The following is a 19,702-nucleotide window of genomic DNA, read 5'->3' as shown; positions in this document are numbered from 1 at the left end:
CATTCTCTGTTGGGGACCGAGTTGGACCCACAATTCTCCTTTCCTTCATTTTCCCCTTCTCAAAACAACTAGAGAATTGTTTTTATAGAAACAATATAATAAAAGCTTAAATAAAGAAATCCACATACCGCTTTATAAAGTTGGCGAATAATATCCGATGAGAATAGCCCAGCCTTCGGATTCTTGCAGTTTCCAGAATGCCTGTGCAGCGAAGCTGCAGCAGAACTTTCTCTCTGTCATATTTTCTTGCCTGACGCTCATTATTGGGCTTGATGCAGCGGACAAAATGAGGTTGGCCCACTACCATTTTAGACAACAAATCCATCAAGGAGTACTATGAGATCAGCAGCAAAAAATCAAACATACAAATAATTTTTCTAGTGTAGCAAACAAGAATTTAGGAGCCTGCAGGTCAGTCTTTCTACTACAAGGCTTAGATTTAAAAATATCATTGTTTCAAATGGAAAGAAATCCAATTGAATGGAAAATTTTCTTACAGTATATTTAAACAAATTACAGATTTACTTATAAAATGTCAATAGGAAGTTGCCTATTAAAAACCACACCTATATACCTCTTAAGGAAATTTTAAGTATCAGATGAAGTTATTTTTGATATAGCTTATAATTTCATCCTCTCAAGCAAAACCTGCTGTATTACAATATTTAGGCACACAATTTGGTTAATCCAGTTTACTAACTAAATTTCCTTGTACAGCTTTACTTTTAGAGAAAGTTGAAAGAGTAAACATTTTACCAGACTCATCTCCTGGTTTACAAAAAGAAAAGTTAACATAGATAGGAGAAAAAAAAAGCAAAGTTATAGCCACTTAAGTATTTGTGCTCTAGTCTGATGATCATCTTATTTTAAGAGCATTTTCAAATTAAAATTGATATCAAAACTGTATTCTGCACCATCTCCTTATTAAAACAGTAGCCGATTGCTGGGAAACTTGAAAAGAGCCACTGCCTTGCACTTGTAGATCATTAAAGGTAGAATCCCACAGACTCAAATACCTAATAGATTAATGAGGTAATATGCTGTTACAGACAACTGTTAGGACTGTATCTCTTTTACTGTTGGAAACGTTGTAATCTACAGTCACAAAGCCAAGTCAAAGCACAAAGCAAACAAATCCTGAAATTGGACAATGAAGCACATGAATTTGCACGCAATAAGATTCAGGTGTGACCTTCCAAACAGCTGGAGGTCTGCCCTGCTGGAGACCCTCTCCAGCACATCTGTCTGAATCATCATCAGTTATGATTCCTTTACCATGCAAACACCTGCCAGGCATTGGAGATACAAAGGTGATATGGCCTTCTTTTGAATCTTACTGCAATTTAGGCACTGAATTTGGATTTTCTTAGGGACTGAACCTATTACCTATCTTGCTTCTTGTCTGTAGGATGAAAAGTAGCTTAATAAACACATTGCACATTGAATGGTCTTCTGTCATTATTCATGCTCACTTGAGGATTAAAATGATTTCCTGAGCTGATCTGGCTTGAACATACAATGTCTGATGTCACCAACAATGGTGTGATAATGGTTTGGATAACTCACAATGGCTCAAGCCTGTTATTCTAGCTACTCAGGAGGCTGAGATCTGAGGATTGCATTTCAAAGCCAGACCAGGCAGGTAATTCTATGAAATTCTTCTCTACAATTAACCACTACCACCACTCCCCCAGAAAAGGTGGAGATGGAACTATAGTTCAAGTGGTAGAGTGCTATCTTTGAGTAAAAAACTCAGAGACAGAGCCAGTACTGAGTTCAAGCTCCAATACTGGCATAATAACAAAAATAAAAACAAAAACAACCCAAACAATTTGGCTGTAAATTCTTTAAGGGATTTCTCTATGCTGACTCCTGATAATAAAAAAAATCTATCAGTGTCCAACATAGGATATTAAGCATATAAATGCGTAAGCATTACACAAGGACAATTGAATGTATTTTACTATGAGCTTAGGTTTAAAGAGTATTTAACACAACTATTCAGATCATTAAAAAAGTAATGAATGATTCTATGGAGAATGGGATATGGTCATTGAATATGTATAGCAAATTGATTCTATAACCCTTTAAAATTATATTAGTAGCAACTACAAGAGGTAGGTGGTATTTCTTCATTTTCATTGCCTGGCCAGTATATTTATTAAATGAGGTAAACAAGAACTCAAACCAATCTCAAGAGATGGTCATCTAGAGTTCTCCAAAGCACAGAGGAAAGGAATTGCCTCTTTCTTTTCCTTTTCCTATCTTTTTTTTTTTGCCAGTCCTGGGCTGGAGCTCAGGACCTGGGCACTGTCCTTGGGCTTTCTCAAGGTTAGTGCTCTACCACTTGAGCCATGCACCATTTCTAGCTTTTTCTGTGTATGTGGTACCAAGGATTCAAACCCAGCTTCATGCATGTTAGGCAAGTACTCTGCCACTAGCCCAGACTCCTGGCCTTCCTTTCTTCTGTCTTGACAGGGGAAGTGAATTTGACTTGATCCCAGCTGTGAGGCTGCTTTTGTGTTACTATATTTCTGATGACTGCCTTTCTTCCCCATTCCTATATTGCCTTCTATTTGTCTCCTGACAGGGTGCCAAGAGGCACAGACTAGTGATGGATGTTCAACCTTAACTCCCACAACCACCCTAAAAATCATTCAGAAGGGTATGAGAACTGGTAGCTATTACAGATGCATGAAAGATCCCTTTAGGATTTATTTTAGTGAAAATGCATTTGGATCTGTGGGACAAATTTTAATGGAGGCATAGACTTCTGTTAAGATCATCACAGGACACTGTTTTTATGAGTAAAATACCAAGATAAATCAATCTATAGATGTTTGGGAGTGCATTCTAAGAGACTCTGTATGTAATGCACAGGGAATGGGCTGTGCAGAACATTGGTATTTGTTACCAGGTTTTGATCTGTAACTCATTTGGAATAATTATACCCAGAAGCACAACACATTCGAATTTGATATCTTACTCTAAAATATGATGCAACTGTTTGTGTTTTCATGTTGGTTGTTTCACAGGCAAGACATGTTGCTTCTTCAGTTTCACCCTAAAGAGACCAAAGAAGATAGTGAGGCCTCAGGACCTGGGGACTTTAGGATAGACATGTAACATGTAACATTTGCCTTTAGGCTATCTCAGTCTATACACTTAAGCCAGATGTATCGTTGATTCATACTTAAGGTAAAACTGTTTAATTCTTTTATCAGTTCTATTGCTGTTCTTTGTGGTGCTGATGTTGGGGTTTGAACTCAGGGCCTGGGAATTGTTCCTGAACTTTTTATTTCTTCAATGTTAGTGCTCTAACTACTTGAGCCAGTGCCACTTCCAGCTTTTGTGGTGCTTAATTGGAGAGAAGAGCCTTGGCTCTGCCACAGCTACTGTCTAATCATGATTCTCAGATCTCAGCCACTGGAGTAGCTAGGATTATAGGCGTCAGTTACTCACTCAGCACTGGAGCTTTTGATTGGTCTCGTGTAGAATATGAATTTTTCTTTATCTTAGTCATGATGTGACATTTAAAACTAGCTAGAAGAGTTAGGAGTCTAGCAGACATGCATGGTTGTTTCAGCCAATAGCAGCAATATGAACAACAAATAACCATTTAAGTACAAAGAAGAGATCAATAGGAGAAAAACTAAGGAGAAGCTGTTTACTTTCAAGAGTGTGCCAATTTGGCCAAAGGTTAGACGCTAGACTTACCACTAGAAGAAGTGAATTTTCTTACCTTTGTCTGGTTCATAGACTTTTCCAAAGTCTTCATTTGATAGTTTATTACATTTGTAGTCTTAGAAAGTGGCAGATCTCCTGCAGGATGACAAAATTATCTTTAGAATCTTTAGTGTCTAGATTATTCTCCCCATTTTCTTAAAATAACCAAAGTTAATCTTGAACAATTAGACTTAGATGCTTGGATACCTTTTTTTTGAGATAGTGATATGTGAAAATTTACAAAAAAATTCTTATATTCATAAGAAACCTTTTTAAGCTTTAAAAATTGAAAAGGCATGGAAAGAGTGGAATTCCCTGTCAGTTGGGAAAAGGGATGAGCAGATTATCATAAAGGGAGCAAATTGCTTCTGGTGATTTTGTGTGAAATCACACATGAGATTACTTTTTTCCTTTCTTTTCTTTTCTTTCCCTTTCTCTTTCTGTCTTTTTTCCTTCCTTCCTTCCTTCCTTCCTTCCTTCCTTCCTTCCTTCCTTCCTTCCTTCCTTTCTTCCTTCCTTCCTTCCTTCCTTTGTTCCTTCCTCCCTCCCTCCCTCCCTCCCTCCTTCCCTTCCTTCCTTCTTTCCTTTCTTTCTTTCTCTCTTTCTTTTCCTAGAGGCCATGGTCCTGGTTCCCTGACCTAAAATTTTCTATGTAAATATAAAGGACAGGCTGAGTACAATGGGATGAAACAAAATTATGTGATTTTTTTCCTTTGGTCAGTTGTGGAGCTTGAACTTAGGACCTGGGTACTGTTTCTAAGCTTTTCTGCTTAGGCCAGTGCTCTACCACTTTGAGCCACAGCTCCACTGGTTTTCTGGTGGTTAATTGATGATAAAAGTCTCTCAGACTTTCTTGCCTGGATTGCCTTTGAGTGCTGATCCTCAGATCTTGACCTCCTGATAGGGTTAGACGTGTGAGCCATGTGAATTTTTAATTAATGGGATGGCCTACTAAGCTTTCAGAATCTTGAGGAATCTGCCAAAGGTTGATTGTGCCAGAAAAATAGCAGATAAATCTCAAGTCTTTTGAGAAGGAAGAAATTTTTTTAGAGAGTAGCTCTTCGTTAGCACAGAGACTACCATGCTTTCTGGTGAGTGCCTCAATCACATTTCATTAATGCTTACCCTAGTGCTTCATATTCATTTTGATACCGTTCTCAGACGATCTGGGCCATTAATATTCATATCAATCTTGGTTATGAATAAATGAATATTTATTTGGTTGAAAAGGAACCAAGGAATTGAAGATTCTGATCATGAAAACCAGAGAGAAAAAAATCTATTTGATGGGGATCTGAGGATCCTTGTTCAGTGAAATGAGATTTGATTCCCTTACCTGTTTTGACAAGCTGCCGAATCACACCGTTTTCTGATGACCTCAAAAGAAGTACAATGTCAGTTGGAAGAGTGTCCCTATTTTTAGCTAAGAAGCCACTTGCACTATAGAGAACCTGTTGATAAAGGATGCTGTTATAAGGATCATAGTAATAGCATAGATGTTGTCATTATCAACTGGTTTAATGAGAGTTTAGTCTACACTCCTTAAAAGTTCTTACCTTTCCTGCATAATGATGAATTCCAAAACTAAGTTCCAGTCTTTTAGGTCTCCAAAAGTATTGTGATTTCAGGTTACTTTCAAATTTTTCTGTAGAAGAAAAGTTGAATTCCAGTACTAAGCACTGGAGGTAATCTCCAAAGAATACTGAGGATAGTGATCTTGTACCACTGTACTCTGATTTATATTTTATTTATTTTTGTCAGTCTTGGGGCTTGAACTCCAGGCCTAGGTGCTGTCTCTGAGCTCTTCATCTCAAGGCTAGCACTCTACTCCTTGAGCCACAGCATCACTTCCAGTTTTCTGATAGTTAATTGGAGATAAGAGTCTCAAGGTCTTTCCTGGCTTTGAACCACTATCCTTAGATCTCAGCCTCCTGAGTAACTAGGATTATAGGTGTAAACAATCAGCGCTCAGCAATATATTTATTTTATTTTTATTGCCAGTCCTGGGGCTTGAGCTCAGGGCCTGAGCACTGTCCTTGGGCTTTCTCATGGCTAGAGCTCTACCCCTTGAGCCACAGCACCACTTCTGGCTTTTTCTGTATATGTGCTACTGAAGAATCGAACCGAGGGCTTCGTGCATGCTAGGTGAGCACTCTACCACTAGACCCTACTTCAGCTTTTTATTTTTATTTTTTGCTAGTTAGTTGAAGATAAGTGTCTCATGGACTTTCCTCCTGGGCTGGATTTGAACCTAGATCCTCATCTTCTGAGTAGATAGGATGACAAATATAAATCCCCAGCGTGTGGCTCCTATTCTCAAATCTTGGTGTGAATTAGACTTAGCCTGAGTCTATGGGTCCTCACTTTGAGGTCTGGCTCAGTGTGTCTGAGGAAGGAGCAAAGAATTCACAGGCTGTTTTGGTTGCATAAGAAGCAAAACCAGATCATAAAGACAGTTAAGTTTCCCTAACGATTTTTACATATTCATAGAATTTGCTATTCCATGTCGTCGTGGGAACATTTTGATACTAAGTGTCTACTATGAAACAATTTTCTCCCCAACTTTGGTGTCATTTTCTTTTCCATCTATTGCTATCCAATCAAGAGGGCCCAGAGGCAGCAACAACACAAATGCTGAGAAATAGGCTCTATGTATCACCAAAAGTAACTAAGGAGAAAAAAAAAGTGAATTTACATTTTCTTCAAGTACTTGTTATCCATGATAGTTCTCTCCCATTGGCAGGACAGAGTGTTCTACATTAAGTTATGGCTTTTTCAGTGACTTGAAAACTGCAAAGTTTTTTTTTTCCCTTCTTAAATTTAAAAGGGACCTTTCCATTATAAATATTTTTGGATGATAATCTCCTTAAATACCTTAAGTGCATCTCTGCCTTCTCAGGCAGAAAAAAGTGAATATAGTAAATCTTCCTGTGATGACTTAGGATTATCATGAGAATTTATTAATGTGCTATAAACTTGGAGGTTATTAAAGTATTTGAGGCTATTTGCCTCTGTTAAATAAAATGGTTAGAACATTACAGGTAGATTTGTTCCAGGACGGCTAGCCACCTCTTTTCAAATTCTAGAACTATATTTCTGCTTTGCTTACCAATTTCTAATTCTGGACTAAAATTTTTTCTAAGGCTATTTTTAACCTAAGATTTTATGGTTGGGGTTTTACCGTAAACAGAAATCCAGCATCCAATCCTGTTTAATTCTGTGCTAAATATTTTACTTTTTAATGAATGTTCACTGCTCTAGGTATTAGATCAAAAGTCTCTGCTTTCAGGTCAGATATACAGGCTTTGTGACAGCTAATTTCACATTGATAATTGAAAGCAATTAAAAACTCAATAAGGGGCCTGGAGTTTGGCTTAGTGGTAGAGTGCTTGCCTAACATGCACAAAGACCCAGGTTTGATTCCTCGGTATCACATACATAGAAAAAAGCTGGAAGTCGTGCTGAGGCTCAAGTGGTAGAATTCTGGCCTTGAGAAAGTCCAAGGACAGGGCTCAAGCCCTGAGCTTAAGCCCAGGACTGGCAAAAAAAAAAAACAAAAACAAAAGAAACAAAAAAAAACCCCAAAATAAAAACAATACTCACTAAGAACTACATGACTGTATTCATAAACCGTGGTGTCACATGAGGTTTAGCACTTACCAATAAGAGTCTGGTCGGTGGCATTGGGAAATGTACTTTCTTCATCAAGTAGAGACAATAACCCCATTGGCTTCTGCAGAAACATATCTAAGAGAGGCCTGTTATCTTCATATTCAATAACTCGAGCATCCACATCTTCATTTAGGTATTCATTCTAGAAACCAGCCAGGAAACAAAGCTCACTGAACACTGTATACAGTACTAAGCTTGTTAGTGATCACCTATATTCCTACTTTACACACATGATAATAAATTACTTTCTATGCCATTTTATGACATGCTACTTTATGTTTCTCTCCACTAAAGTGCCAGTTCATTAAAATTAGTACTGATTATACCCAAGGTAGTATTTAAAAATATTTTTTATTGTAATTAATAAAAGGGTTACATGATATTTGCCATATAGAAGGTGCATTAATTCACATACATTGATACGCTTTCACATGTCTTGGTACCCTTTATCCCCCTCCCCCGCCAAGGTAATATTAAAAGAATTTCTAACTCTGTTTTGGAATTTGTTTTTATGGACATTTTAAGTTTTGAAGAATATGTTGCTAATAAGAGTTAGAAGATCCTATCTCAGAATATATGGAATACGAATAAGAAACACTTTAGGGGTTGCCTTCCCCCTGTCCCCCCCATGCGTCCTCTCAAGAACATTTACCTGACTTCTCAAGTATGACTTCAGACCTTTACACCATGACAAGGGTGGAGAGTAGAAGGTCACAAGAACAATTAATGGGTTTAGAACCAGAGACACATCTGGCTCTGTCACTTAGGCAGTCATATGAACATTGTAACTGTCTTACTCTATGAACTTGCCTCTTCTGATCTGTTAAAAGGGCCCATAATTCCTATCTCAAGAAGTTAAACTACGTGGCCCATTAAGACATGTAAAATAAGAACAACTGGCTAGCTGGTGGTGGCTCATGCCTATAATCCTAGCTACTCAGGATGCTGGGATCTGAGGATCGAGGTTCAAAGTCAGCCTGGGCAGGAAAGACCATGAGATTCCCATCTTCAAATAAGCACCAACCATGCCAGAAGTGGGGCTGTAGCTCAAGTGATAAACATAAGCCTAGTCTCGAGAAAAGAAAGCTCAGGGACAGTGCCTAGGCCATGAGTTCAAGCCCCAGGACTGGTACCAACAACAACAACAACAACAAAACAATGAGTAACCCATTGACCATGACTGTTGTTAACAGTGTTAATAATCTACCTAAGGATAAAAACGCATAGACTACTACTCTTATCTCCAATTAATCACTAAAAAAACGGGAAGTGGAGCTGTGGCTCAAGGGTAGGGTGGTAGCCTTGAGCTGAAAAGCTCAGGGACAGTGCCTAGGTCAGAGTTCAAGCTTCATACCCACCCCTCCCCTAAAAAAGTTGGTGTTGGAAGTGGTGTTGAGGCTTAAAGTGGTGGTAGGCTGAGCTGAAGTCTCATGACAGGCAAAAATAGAAAGTGTCACTTTTGTGCATGAGTGTGGGGGGTTGGAGGGTTGTGTATGTGTGCCAGTCCTAGGGCTTGAATTCAGAGCCTGGGAATTGGCTCTGAGCTCTTTTGCTCCAAGCTAGTGTTCTACTGCCTTGAGCCATAGCTCCACTTCCAGTTTTCTGGTGGTTAATTGGGGCTAAGTCTCACAGACTTTCCTGACCAGGGCTGGATTTGAACCACGATCTGTAGATCTCAGCTTCCTGTGTAGCTAGAATTATAGGTATGAACCACTGATACCCTACTGGAAGCAAGTTTTTTTTTCTGTTTCTTTTTCATTGTTTTAATTGTATTTTATTGTTGGGGTAACATATAGAGGGGTTGCAGTTACATTTGTCAGGCAGCAGATACATTACTTCTTGAACACTGATACCCCTTCTCATGTTTTTCTTCCATTTTCCCTCTTTCCACCTCTTCCCAATCATCTTGTTTGTTTTTCCCCTTCCCTTCCCTATTTCAAACAAACAAATAAACATATAGACAATAGACCAGGTAACAAAGTCAGATACAGTAGTAACATGAGATAAACCATAAGGGGGAAAAACAAGAAAAGAATCTATTTCTTTTTCATATTTTCTTTTTGGTTTGGGTTAATTGGTAAAGATGTGTGTGTGTGTGTGTGTGTGTGTGTGTGTGTGTGTATGATTATGTGTGCATATTGTATATAGTATTTGAACACCTACTGTGTTGAGCATGTATATCCTTTAACTCAGCAATTCCTAGGAGAAACTGCTATTTTGATGTGTTTTTGAAAAGAGTAATGCATACCTATATTTGAACAATGCGTGAAGATATGTATTGAAACAACAAAAAAGGTCTTACAATCGAAAACTATCAGTTGATTTTTTTTGGTGGAAGTATTTGTTGCTGTTTATATTTTCTTCTAAAATATTCTATGTGAGTATCTTAGGAATACAAATGAATAGTACTTACTTTAGGGATTTCTACTTCTCAGTTTATATAGATGTAAAAAAAAAAAGAATTCTGTAAAGGAGGGCTGGGAGTTTGGCCCAGTTGTAGAGTGCTTGCCTAGCATGCACAAAGACCCAGGTTCTGTTCTTCAGTACAGAACAAAAAGCCTAAAGTGGTGCTGTGGCTCAAATGGTAGAGCTCTAGCCTTGAGAAAGCCAAGAACTTTCTTCCACTGCTTGCTTTTAATCTTTTAAAGGGATTCTATCATGTATTAAGGCTATGTGAGGGACCCACAGGATAGGTAGAGAAGATGATGAGTGAGAAGAAGACATCAGGAATTTTGATAGAATCAGAGCCTGGTATATGTGAGAAAAGCTCGGTGAACACCCATTAAATCTATGCCTTATTCCTCTCTTTTTTTTGCCATAAGAAATGTCAAGATTTAAATATTTTCTTTTGTGACCACAATTTTCTTTTTTTTCTTTTTATATTTTTTATTGTAATTAATAAAAGGGTTACATGATATTTGCCATATAGAAGGTGCATTAATTCACATACATTGATATCTTTTCACATGTCTTGGTATATGACCACGATTTTCCAACACACTGTTTTCAAAATAAATTCTCCATAAGCCTGAGGATTTTTAAATACAAAGAAGCTAGGTTTCTCTAATTTATCTCAGCCTTAAAGCATCAGTTTTAATCAGTAAACACAAAATAAAAAAGTATAATTAGGTGACAAATGGCATGCTGAATAATATTAAATATGACTTGTACAATTAATAAAATAATTTAAATAATCTTCACATGACACTTTTTTTCTTGCCAAATGGAATTCAAATGAGTCTGATTTTCTTCTTGGAGGAAGAACATTTTTTGAAGCTGAATCATAAATTACACATTGTGCTCTGACAAAATTACTGTTTCGTGGCACTTGAATCAAACCTATTATCTGGTGTTCTGTTGCCTAGCTACAAGAATTCTGAAATTTAATACATTTTGTATGGATATTGAAATTTCTAGAGGAATTCCAGCTCTGCATTCTATAGAAAGAGAAAACTTTAATTTATTTAAGTTTTCAAAAGAAATGCCATTATTTTCAAGAGCCTCAACTTGCTAAGTTTTATAGGAAATTTCACAAATTTCCAGGGAAGGATTCTTTATCATCTCATATGGAGTCATACTAAATAAGCTAGGGTGCTTTGTTTACTTTCATTTCTGTTTTTACTATGGTTATGGAGAAAAGTAGATCTCTGTGTGTGTGTGTGTTTGTGTGTGTGTGTGTGTGTGTGTGTGTGTGTATGTGTGTGTGTGTGAGTTCTGGGTCTTGAACTCAGGGCCTGGGTGCTGTCGCTGAACCTTTTTCCTCAAGGTTAATGTTCTACTACTTGTACCACAGCTCTATTTCTGGCTTTTTGGTGGTTAATTGGAGATTAGTGTCTTATGGGCTTTCCTCTCTAGGCTGGCTTTGAACTAGATCTTCAGATCTCAGCCTCTTGAATAGTTGGGATTACAAATGTGAGCCACCAATTCCTGGTGTTTTAGTCTTTTTTTTTTTTTTTAATGTTTAAGGCTTTAAAGCTATGGTTTACATACTACTTTGTGCAAATATGCATTATAATATACACAATAGGATCTTTACATTAAGTAACTGGACTTACCTGCTCCCAGGCAAACACATGTTGATTAAAGTAATACTGAATTTGTTCATTTGCAATGTTAATGCACAGCTGCTCAAAGGAATTTTTTTTGAAATGTTCAAAGCCAAATATATCGAGAATGCCAATGTTCAGCTCGTCGTCATTCTCACTAGAAGAATTAAAACAGTATTATTATTTACTCTGCAAAGCAGAGTATCTCAGAGGTTACATTTGTGATAAGCTAAGAAACTACTCCAAGGAAACACACACACACACACACACACACACACACACACACACACACACACACACACGCAGAGTACATTTCTCTTAATTGGAAAAAAAAAAGCCTTGCTAGGCACTGGTGGCTCACATATATAATTCTAAGTACTCAAGAGGCTGAGATCATTCAAAGACAGCTCAGAGAGAAATGTCTGGGAGACTCTTATGTTCAATTAATCAGCAAAAGCCAGAAGTGGAGCTGTAGATCAAATGGGAAAGCTCCAGCCTTAAGTGGAAGAAGCCAAATCAGAGTACAGGTACATGAGATCAAGCCCCAGTATGGTCATATACACACAAAAACAAAACAAAACAAAACAAAATAACCAATCTCTATAGATCATAAAAACAATAGAGGCAGCATTCATTTTAGTACATAAATAAAACAACACTTTCTTTGCATTATAGAAACCAGAAATCATAGGCAGAAATCACAGGGACAACTCAATTGGCACAACAAATTTACATTTAAACCAAACGACACCAGAAAATAAAAAAAAATTTTGCTAATGAGTATATTTAGCCTTTTACATTATGAAAATAATAAAAAAAATTCTTGCTCAAAAGATTTTAATTATTTGAGAGAATTATTATTTTTTGATTATTTGCTTATAACTTTTAAAAATTCAGAGCTAATGGTAACCTGCAGAGAAATATACACAAATAGGGACAGTTCCTAAGTAAATTATTTAAAGTACAATAAATATTATTTTATACTTTCAAATTTCAAATAGTTACCCCCCATTTTGACCGTTAAATCCTAAACTGGATTATGACTTGCCAACTCAGCTGTGATAAGACTGTTGAGTACAGAGGTAAATGAACACTACTGAGGAACAGAGTTAATAACATATGGGGATAATAATGGGTGATCTCAGTTTAACTGGATGGTGCAGGAATTAAGTGGAAAAATAATGAATTGCATTTTTTGTTGTTGTTGGTTGAACTCAAGGCCTAGGTGCTGTCCCTGAGCTCTTTTGCTCAAGGCTAGTGTTCTACTGCTTTGAGACACACAGCCACTTTGGGTTTTTGAGTGATTAATTGGTGATAAGAGTCTTGTGGGTGAGGACTTTTCTGCCCAGGTTGGCTTCTGTCATCTTTAGATCTCAGCCCCCTGAGTAGCTGGGATTACAGGTGTGAGTCACTGGCATAGAGCTTATGAATTGCATTTTTTAAATGTATGTATAATGGTGGTTTTTTTTTTTTTTGCTAGTCTTGGAGCTTGAACTCAGGGCCTGGGCTCTGTTCTTGGGCACTTTTTTCTCAATGCTAGCACTCTGCCACTTGAACAATGGCATCACTTCTGGCTTTTTCTGAGTATGTGGTTTGGAGGAATTGAACCCAGGGCTTCACGCATGCTAGGAGAGCACTCTACCACTAGGCTACTCTCCCAGCCCTATAATGCTGTTTTAAAAGCAGGTGTGAATAGGATTATCTGTGAGGAAAATAGCTCATCTTGCATTTCCACATGAAATATTTCTAAAATTTATGTAGTTTATAGCTGAATAAACCTTTCAAGATAAATGTGCGGATTTTTTATATACACAAAGCCAGTCAATGGTGGCTCCAGTTATCTTTATTTCTAAGATGAAATATACCAAGACCACAGACTAGAGTCAAATATCATTAATGTTCATATTTTGGCTATACCATTCTTCACCATTCTGTAGTGAATTTCTGAACCACATTTCATGTGCCTTTATGTATAGTAAGATTAAAGCCATGAAAAAGAAGTCTTCCTTTATCTTCAGGATTTAATCTATATTCCTAAAAAAAAAGCTATGAAGCTGATAATGATGTACATGTCTCTTGTTGTATAATTCCTAATTAAAATAGCACAGCGACAGTAAGATATTGCATTTAGAAATCACTTTTTGGCCAGGTGTTATTGGCTCACACCTAAAATCTTAACTATTGAGGAGTCTGAGATATGAGGACTGTGTCTTGCAGTTAGCCCAGGCAGGAAAATCTGTGACTCTTATCTCCATTTAACTACCAAAAAGCTGGAGCAGAGCTGTGACTCGAATGGTAGAGTGCTAGCCTTGAGCAAAAAGCAAACAAACAAACAACAAAAAACCCCCAGGGACAGCATCCAGGCCTTGAGTCTAAGCTTCAGGACTTGCACACAAGTGCATGCGTGTGTGCGTACACACATGCACACATATGCACGCATATACACAAATCACTTTCTATTATTCTCTGTATTTCTACAGTTTTTATGTTACATCAATTATGAAATTCTATAGTCTTGTGCCACAATGAAATGGCACTATTAGGAGATGAAGCATTTCTGATAACCGATCATTAAATTATATGAAGTAGAAACAGCTTCAAAGAGACTTACAAAATTGTATAAATGCGTATTTAGTTATTTGAAATTGAATAGGGAAGGGGGAAAACAAGATGAGGGGTGGGGGTGGGGGGAGGGAAATGGGGACCAAGACATGAGAAAGGGTATCAATGTTTGTGAAGTAATGCACCTTCTATTTGGTGAATATAATGCAACCCTCTATTAATTACAATAAAAATATACGGAAAAAATTTAAAAAAATCACAAAATAGATGCTTTGAATGACCTTTTGGAAAAGAGCTTGTATAAGAATTTTTACCTTGGAAATATGTCATGCTTCAACAAACTATTAATGCAATTGACTATCCAGCTAAAGAGACGCCCATATAAAGTTTTTGCCATGGCGTCTCTGACATCAGTAGCTTTCTCTACTGTGTTGGGTCTTATAATTGTCTCTCCTCTAGTGACCACACAGTGGGAAGTGAGAGCCTCTTGTAGCTCATCTGCCTGAATGCAAAGCAAAGAAGCAGCTGCAAAACAAAGAGATACATGGTTAGAAGAAAAGGTAGCAGCATCACTTTTGAGAAATGAAGATGTCTTCATTCACTTTGGGGGCAATGTAAGAATGTTAAGTATTATAATGCAAAAGGAAGTTCCTATTAAATACTTAGTCTTATGTGTTTTCTAGATTATTTTTTCTCTCTTATTCTCTACTGGCCAAACTGTAGCTACTGCACAATAAAACAGCACTCAAATCAAACTGGCTGACAAAGCAGAACAGTTGCACAGACAAGTAACTCTTTATCTAATGGCCTAATTGTTCCACCAAATTGCACTATAGAGTTCTAGGAGTATGATGAGCACACTTGGTATAATTCTGGCACCATTTTTATGTAATTATTTTCAAAATCTAGGAAATGGAAAGGTGCTTAGTGCTTGGAGGCATACCTAGACAAGGATCTAGGCTACATATTGCAAGGCACACCCACGACCCCATCAGCGTATCTGCATTTGTGGACTTCTGACCATACTTACACTTATAGTAGACCCTTGGTAGTCTCCATTGCATGGTTCTGAGGAAAATTATGAGTGCTCAGGTTGCATAGATTTTATTACCCTAAAATCACTCAAATTTACCTATACTAAAAGTAGATCTGAACATCCTTGACTTGAAAACCTCATGACATCAACTATTACAAAATTACTGTTGTCTGTGCTAATGGTGCCCATCAAAATCTAGATCCTATTTTATGCCTTTGAATCTCAAATTCGGTGGACATTTTCCTTGTACCATCAAGCCACTTCCAACAAAGACAAATCTAACACTTTCACTTACATTAAGCACACTGCTTGCCTTCTGGGACTTGGAGGGTTCTCTAACCTTTACCTTGTGTTTTGAATTACAGACCTCTTCTCAGCAACTCTGATGACCTATATCTTTTATGTCAAATTAAATTATACTATATATGGACAAAACATATGATGTTTTCAAGTTGCCTGGTACAGCCTCTCACTTTGTGCCAACCTTAGACCTCTGCTCTCCGGTCTTGCCACACTGGTTTTAGTGTATAGGACAAAGACAATAGAAATATAAAGGATAGGTGTAGACCAGGAAGATTTGGTATTTGGTACTCTAAAATTATCCTTAAAATAGTTACATGAAAATGTATTGTAATTAGGTTATGAATGAAACAAAGCTTTGAGCACATATGACAACACTAAAAAATGAAAGGATGGGATACATTCTAAGCATAAAAAAGTATGTCATTGAAGAATCTCAGGGGGATATAAAAATAATTGCAAATAATTGGTTTAACTCTTACTGAGAGAAAACTTGATTTGAAGCAAGTCCCAGTGCTTCTCTTGTATGGGGAAGTGCCTGAAACTTTAATTAACTCAGCATGAACAGCTATACAGAATTCATCCAATAAGAAAATGTGCCCATTTCATTACTTTAAAAATGATATAGGGCCTTAACATTCCAAGATAACAACTTCAACTCTTTCCCATGCCATTTAGCTAAATTTGATCACCAGTGTTCTGTGATTTCACAGGAATGTAAACAGCTCCTGACACAGTCATAAAAGCTTTGTGTTCAGAAACATTCTACAGTAATCAGTTCACACACAGAAGACTCTTCTAAATAGTGGACATTTACAATTTTGTTTTCCACGGATGGAATCTGAGTATTCTTAGAAGGATCCTGTGTAAGTACAATTGCTTAAAATGATCCTCATGTGACATTGCCAGTGTAAGACTTAAAAAAATTGTATTTTATTGTCAGAGGAGTAACATATATATTCATCAGGTAGTGGGTACATTTTCTTGAACATTGATATCCGACTTTTAAAAATGTGTATGTGTGAACTGGAGGGAAGATAACAAAACTCACAATTCTCCAGAGCTGCATGATTGCAGATATAGCTCTTATCAATCTGGTGTTCGGTTGCTACGGAAGAAAACTCAATGTTTCCGACATTCAAGATGGCAGCCAGAATGCTATATATGCTTCCAAGTTGCTAAAAATTAAACAACAAGAGAAATGTTAGCATTATTCTCTTCTGGCCTGGGTCAAGACAGTGACTGGTTAGGAAAGTCTGGAGAACAAGCCACCATTGTCTTTTGGCACACTGAGACATAAGTAGGCAAGGGTAGGTAGAACTGGATGAGGTGCACATTAGCCAAAATGAGCCTGAAGGAAGAAGGAAGGAAGGATTGATTTAAGTAATCAATCAATCAATCAAGTAATTTAAAGGCTCTTCTAGCTATCCCTAGAGTCTTATCATGAACATAAGAAACAGGATTTGTTCTACACAAAAATAATCTTACAAATGTTGGGTGCCAGTGGTTCACGCCTATAATCTTAACTACTTACGTGGCTGAAATCTGAGGCTATCTATTCAAAGCCAGCAAAATCAGGAAAGTCTGTGCGCCCGTCATCTCCAATTAACCACCAAAAAATGCTGGAAGTGGATCTGTGGTTCAAGAGCTAGAACACTAGCCTTGAACAACAATAACAATAACGAAGTTGAGGAACAGCTCCTAGGCACTGAGTTCAAGCCCCAGGAATGGCGCGCACGTGTGCGCACACACACACACACACACACACACACACACACACACATTTTGTATTACAATGGTACTTTTGGCACAGTTGATGACTCTGTTGTCCCATGATTAACCTAAAGTCTATTGTATCTTAGGATTCACTCTTGCGGTTGCACATTCAGTGGTTATTGACAGATCCACAACGACAAACATCTACCCCTGTAGTACAGTTCAGAGTGACCTAAAGTGTCCTACATATCCTTTGAGTTCTGCCTAGTCTGTCTTCTTGTCTCTGTACTCCTGGCAGGTACTATTTTCTTAATTGTCTCAGCAGTTTTTCCTCTTCTAGGATGTCACATAGTTGGAAGCAGATAATATGTTGCCTTCTCAGATGGGTTTCTTTCACTCAGTAATGAACACTTAAAGTTCCTTTATATCTGATCCTGGTTTGGAAGCCAGTTTCTTTTTTTAGTGCTAAATAATATTTCATTACTTGGATGTGGCATAGTTTATTTATTCATCCACCTACCAATCACCTATTGTGATTTGTACTGACATTTGGCAGTTATAAATAAAGCTTCTGTAGACTTCTAAGTGTTTGATTTTGTATGCCCATAAATTTTCAATCATTTGAACATATATCAAGAAGCAATAATTGAATTATATAGGAAGAATAGGAACAGATTGTAAGCAGTTTACCATTTCTCATTCCCACAACATCTGAGAATTCCTGTTGTTCAATCTTCACTGCTCTTGATGTTCTCATTATTTCAGATTTAGTCATTCCTTTTTCCCCCCCCTCCAGTACTAGAGATCAAATCCACATTCTTACATCTTCCAGGCAACAGTTCTACCAAGGAGCTACATGGGCAGGCCAGCTGTTTCCTTTCATTTTGAGTGAGTGATTCAGAGAGCACTTTTAAATATGCAAAAAGAGATGTTGAGGTTTAAAATAGTTCGCATACATGCTGGTTGTATTGAAATCGAATGATAATGCTTTGAGTCATTCTTTCTTTGTGTGAAGGGCTGGGCAGCAAATCTAGTGACGTACACACGCACCCTATCACTGAACTACTACAGTTCTGGGGACCCTGGGCCTTTGACCATCTTATGTGTGTAATGGTATGTGTGATATTTTTGTGGAAACAGCTCTGTATTTGTTGTTACTAAGCATTGTTCTACTGAGCAAGAGAAAGCTGCGGACCCAAATATAAGTGAACCACAGCCTCAATGAAGATGTAAACAAACCAATTAAAAATGATTGCTTGCCTCAAAGATAGCAACCTGTGGGCGAGTGGATTGGTAAGAAGTAGAGTAGTTCTGATGATTCAAAAGAACATGGGGAATGAACCAGAAAGAAGTCACAGAAGGGCCTGCTATGTGAGTGATTTGGAGAGGCATCCCTGAGATCGAATTAGCAACTCTTGTATTGGCCTTAGCAGGCATCCCAGGCCAGTGTGAGAACACAGTTTCAGGAGGAGCATCTTCTGGCAACATTCATCTTCTAACCAAGAATTTGGGAAGAGGATGGGCACTGCTGGCTCTTTATTCCATACAGCCCAAACACACCCGCTCTGCTTTAAGAGCAGAGTGCTCTTAAATACTCAGGGTGGCTTAAATCCATTGTCTCCACAGGTACGGGCGCTGTGGGGGTATTAGATAAGGACCAAGGGAGGGAACATAATGGAGGAAGGGGAAGGTCCACCAGGCTAGAAATTGAATAGCGCCTGGGGAAAATAGCAAATCTGAAGGTCGGAAGTGACAATGCTCAGGGGTGGAGATGAAGTGGATAAGATAACTGACGCATGGCAGCCAGTGCCTATTTCTAACGTAGTCCACCTAGGATTACTGCATAGAAACATCTCAGGAGGAGGACACTAGCTTTGTTTTCTGTGCCAGAACAAGAGTGAAGGATTCAAGTGATTGCTTATGATACCTGGAACATGGATTAATGCATATAAATGAGATCTGCATCTCTAAGACATTGTCTTGTAGAATCTTCTCAGCACAATTAGGACATCACTTTCCAGAACAGATGGCCCATCCGAGACCTGGGTTGCTCTGCTCTGCTCTGTTTAGGCATCTGTGCTAAGTTCTACATGCCATTCATCTCTCACTTGTCTGACTCCTACTCAGTCCCCATTTTAATCCTATTGTTTCACAGAGGGTGCTACAAGCCAGCTAGACTATCTTGTCACCCTATTTAACCTCTTTCCTTTTTTTTTTTTTTTGCAGGGTAGGGGGAACAAATAGGAGAATACGATTCATCTACTGGATGTTATAAGAACTGAAGCTGAAGCTGAGTGTGGTGGCTTATGCTGCTCATCCCAGCTCTTATAAAGGGGGATATTAAGTGGATTACAATTTGTTTGAGGCCAGTCAGACAATTAGCAAGCTATGCATAGTGGCATAGGCCTATAACCCCAGCTATGCAGGAGGCAGAGGTAGGAGGATTGTAGATGGATGACAGGTACAGCTAGTGGATACAGAGCAGAGAGCCCAAGGTTCCAGCTGGAAGCTCCAGCTGAGGGCCATCCTTCATCGTTCAGAAAAGAAGATGGTCATGTAGAGGCTCCTATCTCTAAATCAAGAAGTTATCCAGTTTTAGCTTAGGGCTTCTAGCGAGTGAAGTATCCGGCTTCCCCGGGCATTT

The 19,702-nt window shown here is 38.0% G+C and overlaps 1 protein-coding gene across 1 annotated transcript in view; it reads right to left on the bottom strand.

Moving 5' to 3' along the window:
* The window catches only part of Myo3a (myosin IIIA), a 107,567-nt gene that overhangs the window by 26,059 nt on the left and 61,806 nt on the right, over positions 1-19,702 (bottom strand). Inside the window, exons 16-24 of the mRNA XM_090319032.1 lie at positions 16,394-16,520; positions 14,321-14,531; positions 11,454-11,601; positions 7,387-7,540; positions 5,283-5,371; positions 5,063-5,177; positions 3,743-3,822; positions 2,987-3,064; positions 129-334 (exon numbers count right to left, since the gene is read on the bottom strand). Coding sequence (XP_090175158.1) covers positions 129-334; positions 2,987-3,064; positions 3,743-3,822; positions 5,063-5,177; positions 5,283-5,371; positions 7,387-7,540; positions 11,454-11,601; positions 14,321-14,531; positions 16,394-16,520 — 1,208 coding nt within the window. The remainder of the gene's footprint in view (positions 1-128; positions 335-2,986; positions 3,065-3,742; positions 3,823-5,062; positions 5,178-5,282; positions 5,372-7,386; positions 7,541-11,453; positions 11,602-14,320; positions 14,532-16,393; positions 16,521-19,702) is intronic.

Source organism: Megascapheus bottae, chromosome 26, assembly GCF_031878675.1.
Source record: "Megascapheus bottae isolate mThoBot1 chromosome 26, mThoBot2.hap1, whole genome shotgun sequence".
Taxonomy (NCBI): Eukaryota; Metazoa; Chordata; class Mammalia; order Rodentia; family Geomyidae; genus Megascapheus; species Megascapheus bottae.
Note: the sequence above shows the minus strand (reverse complement) of the source record. Positions and strands in the feature narration are given on the sequence as shown.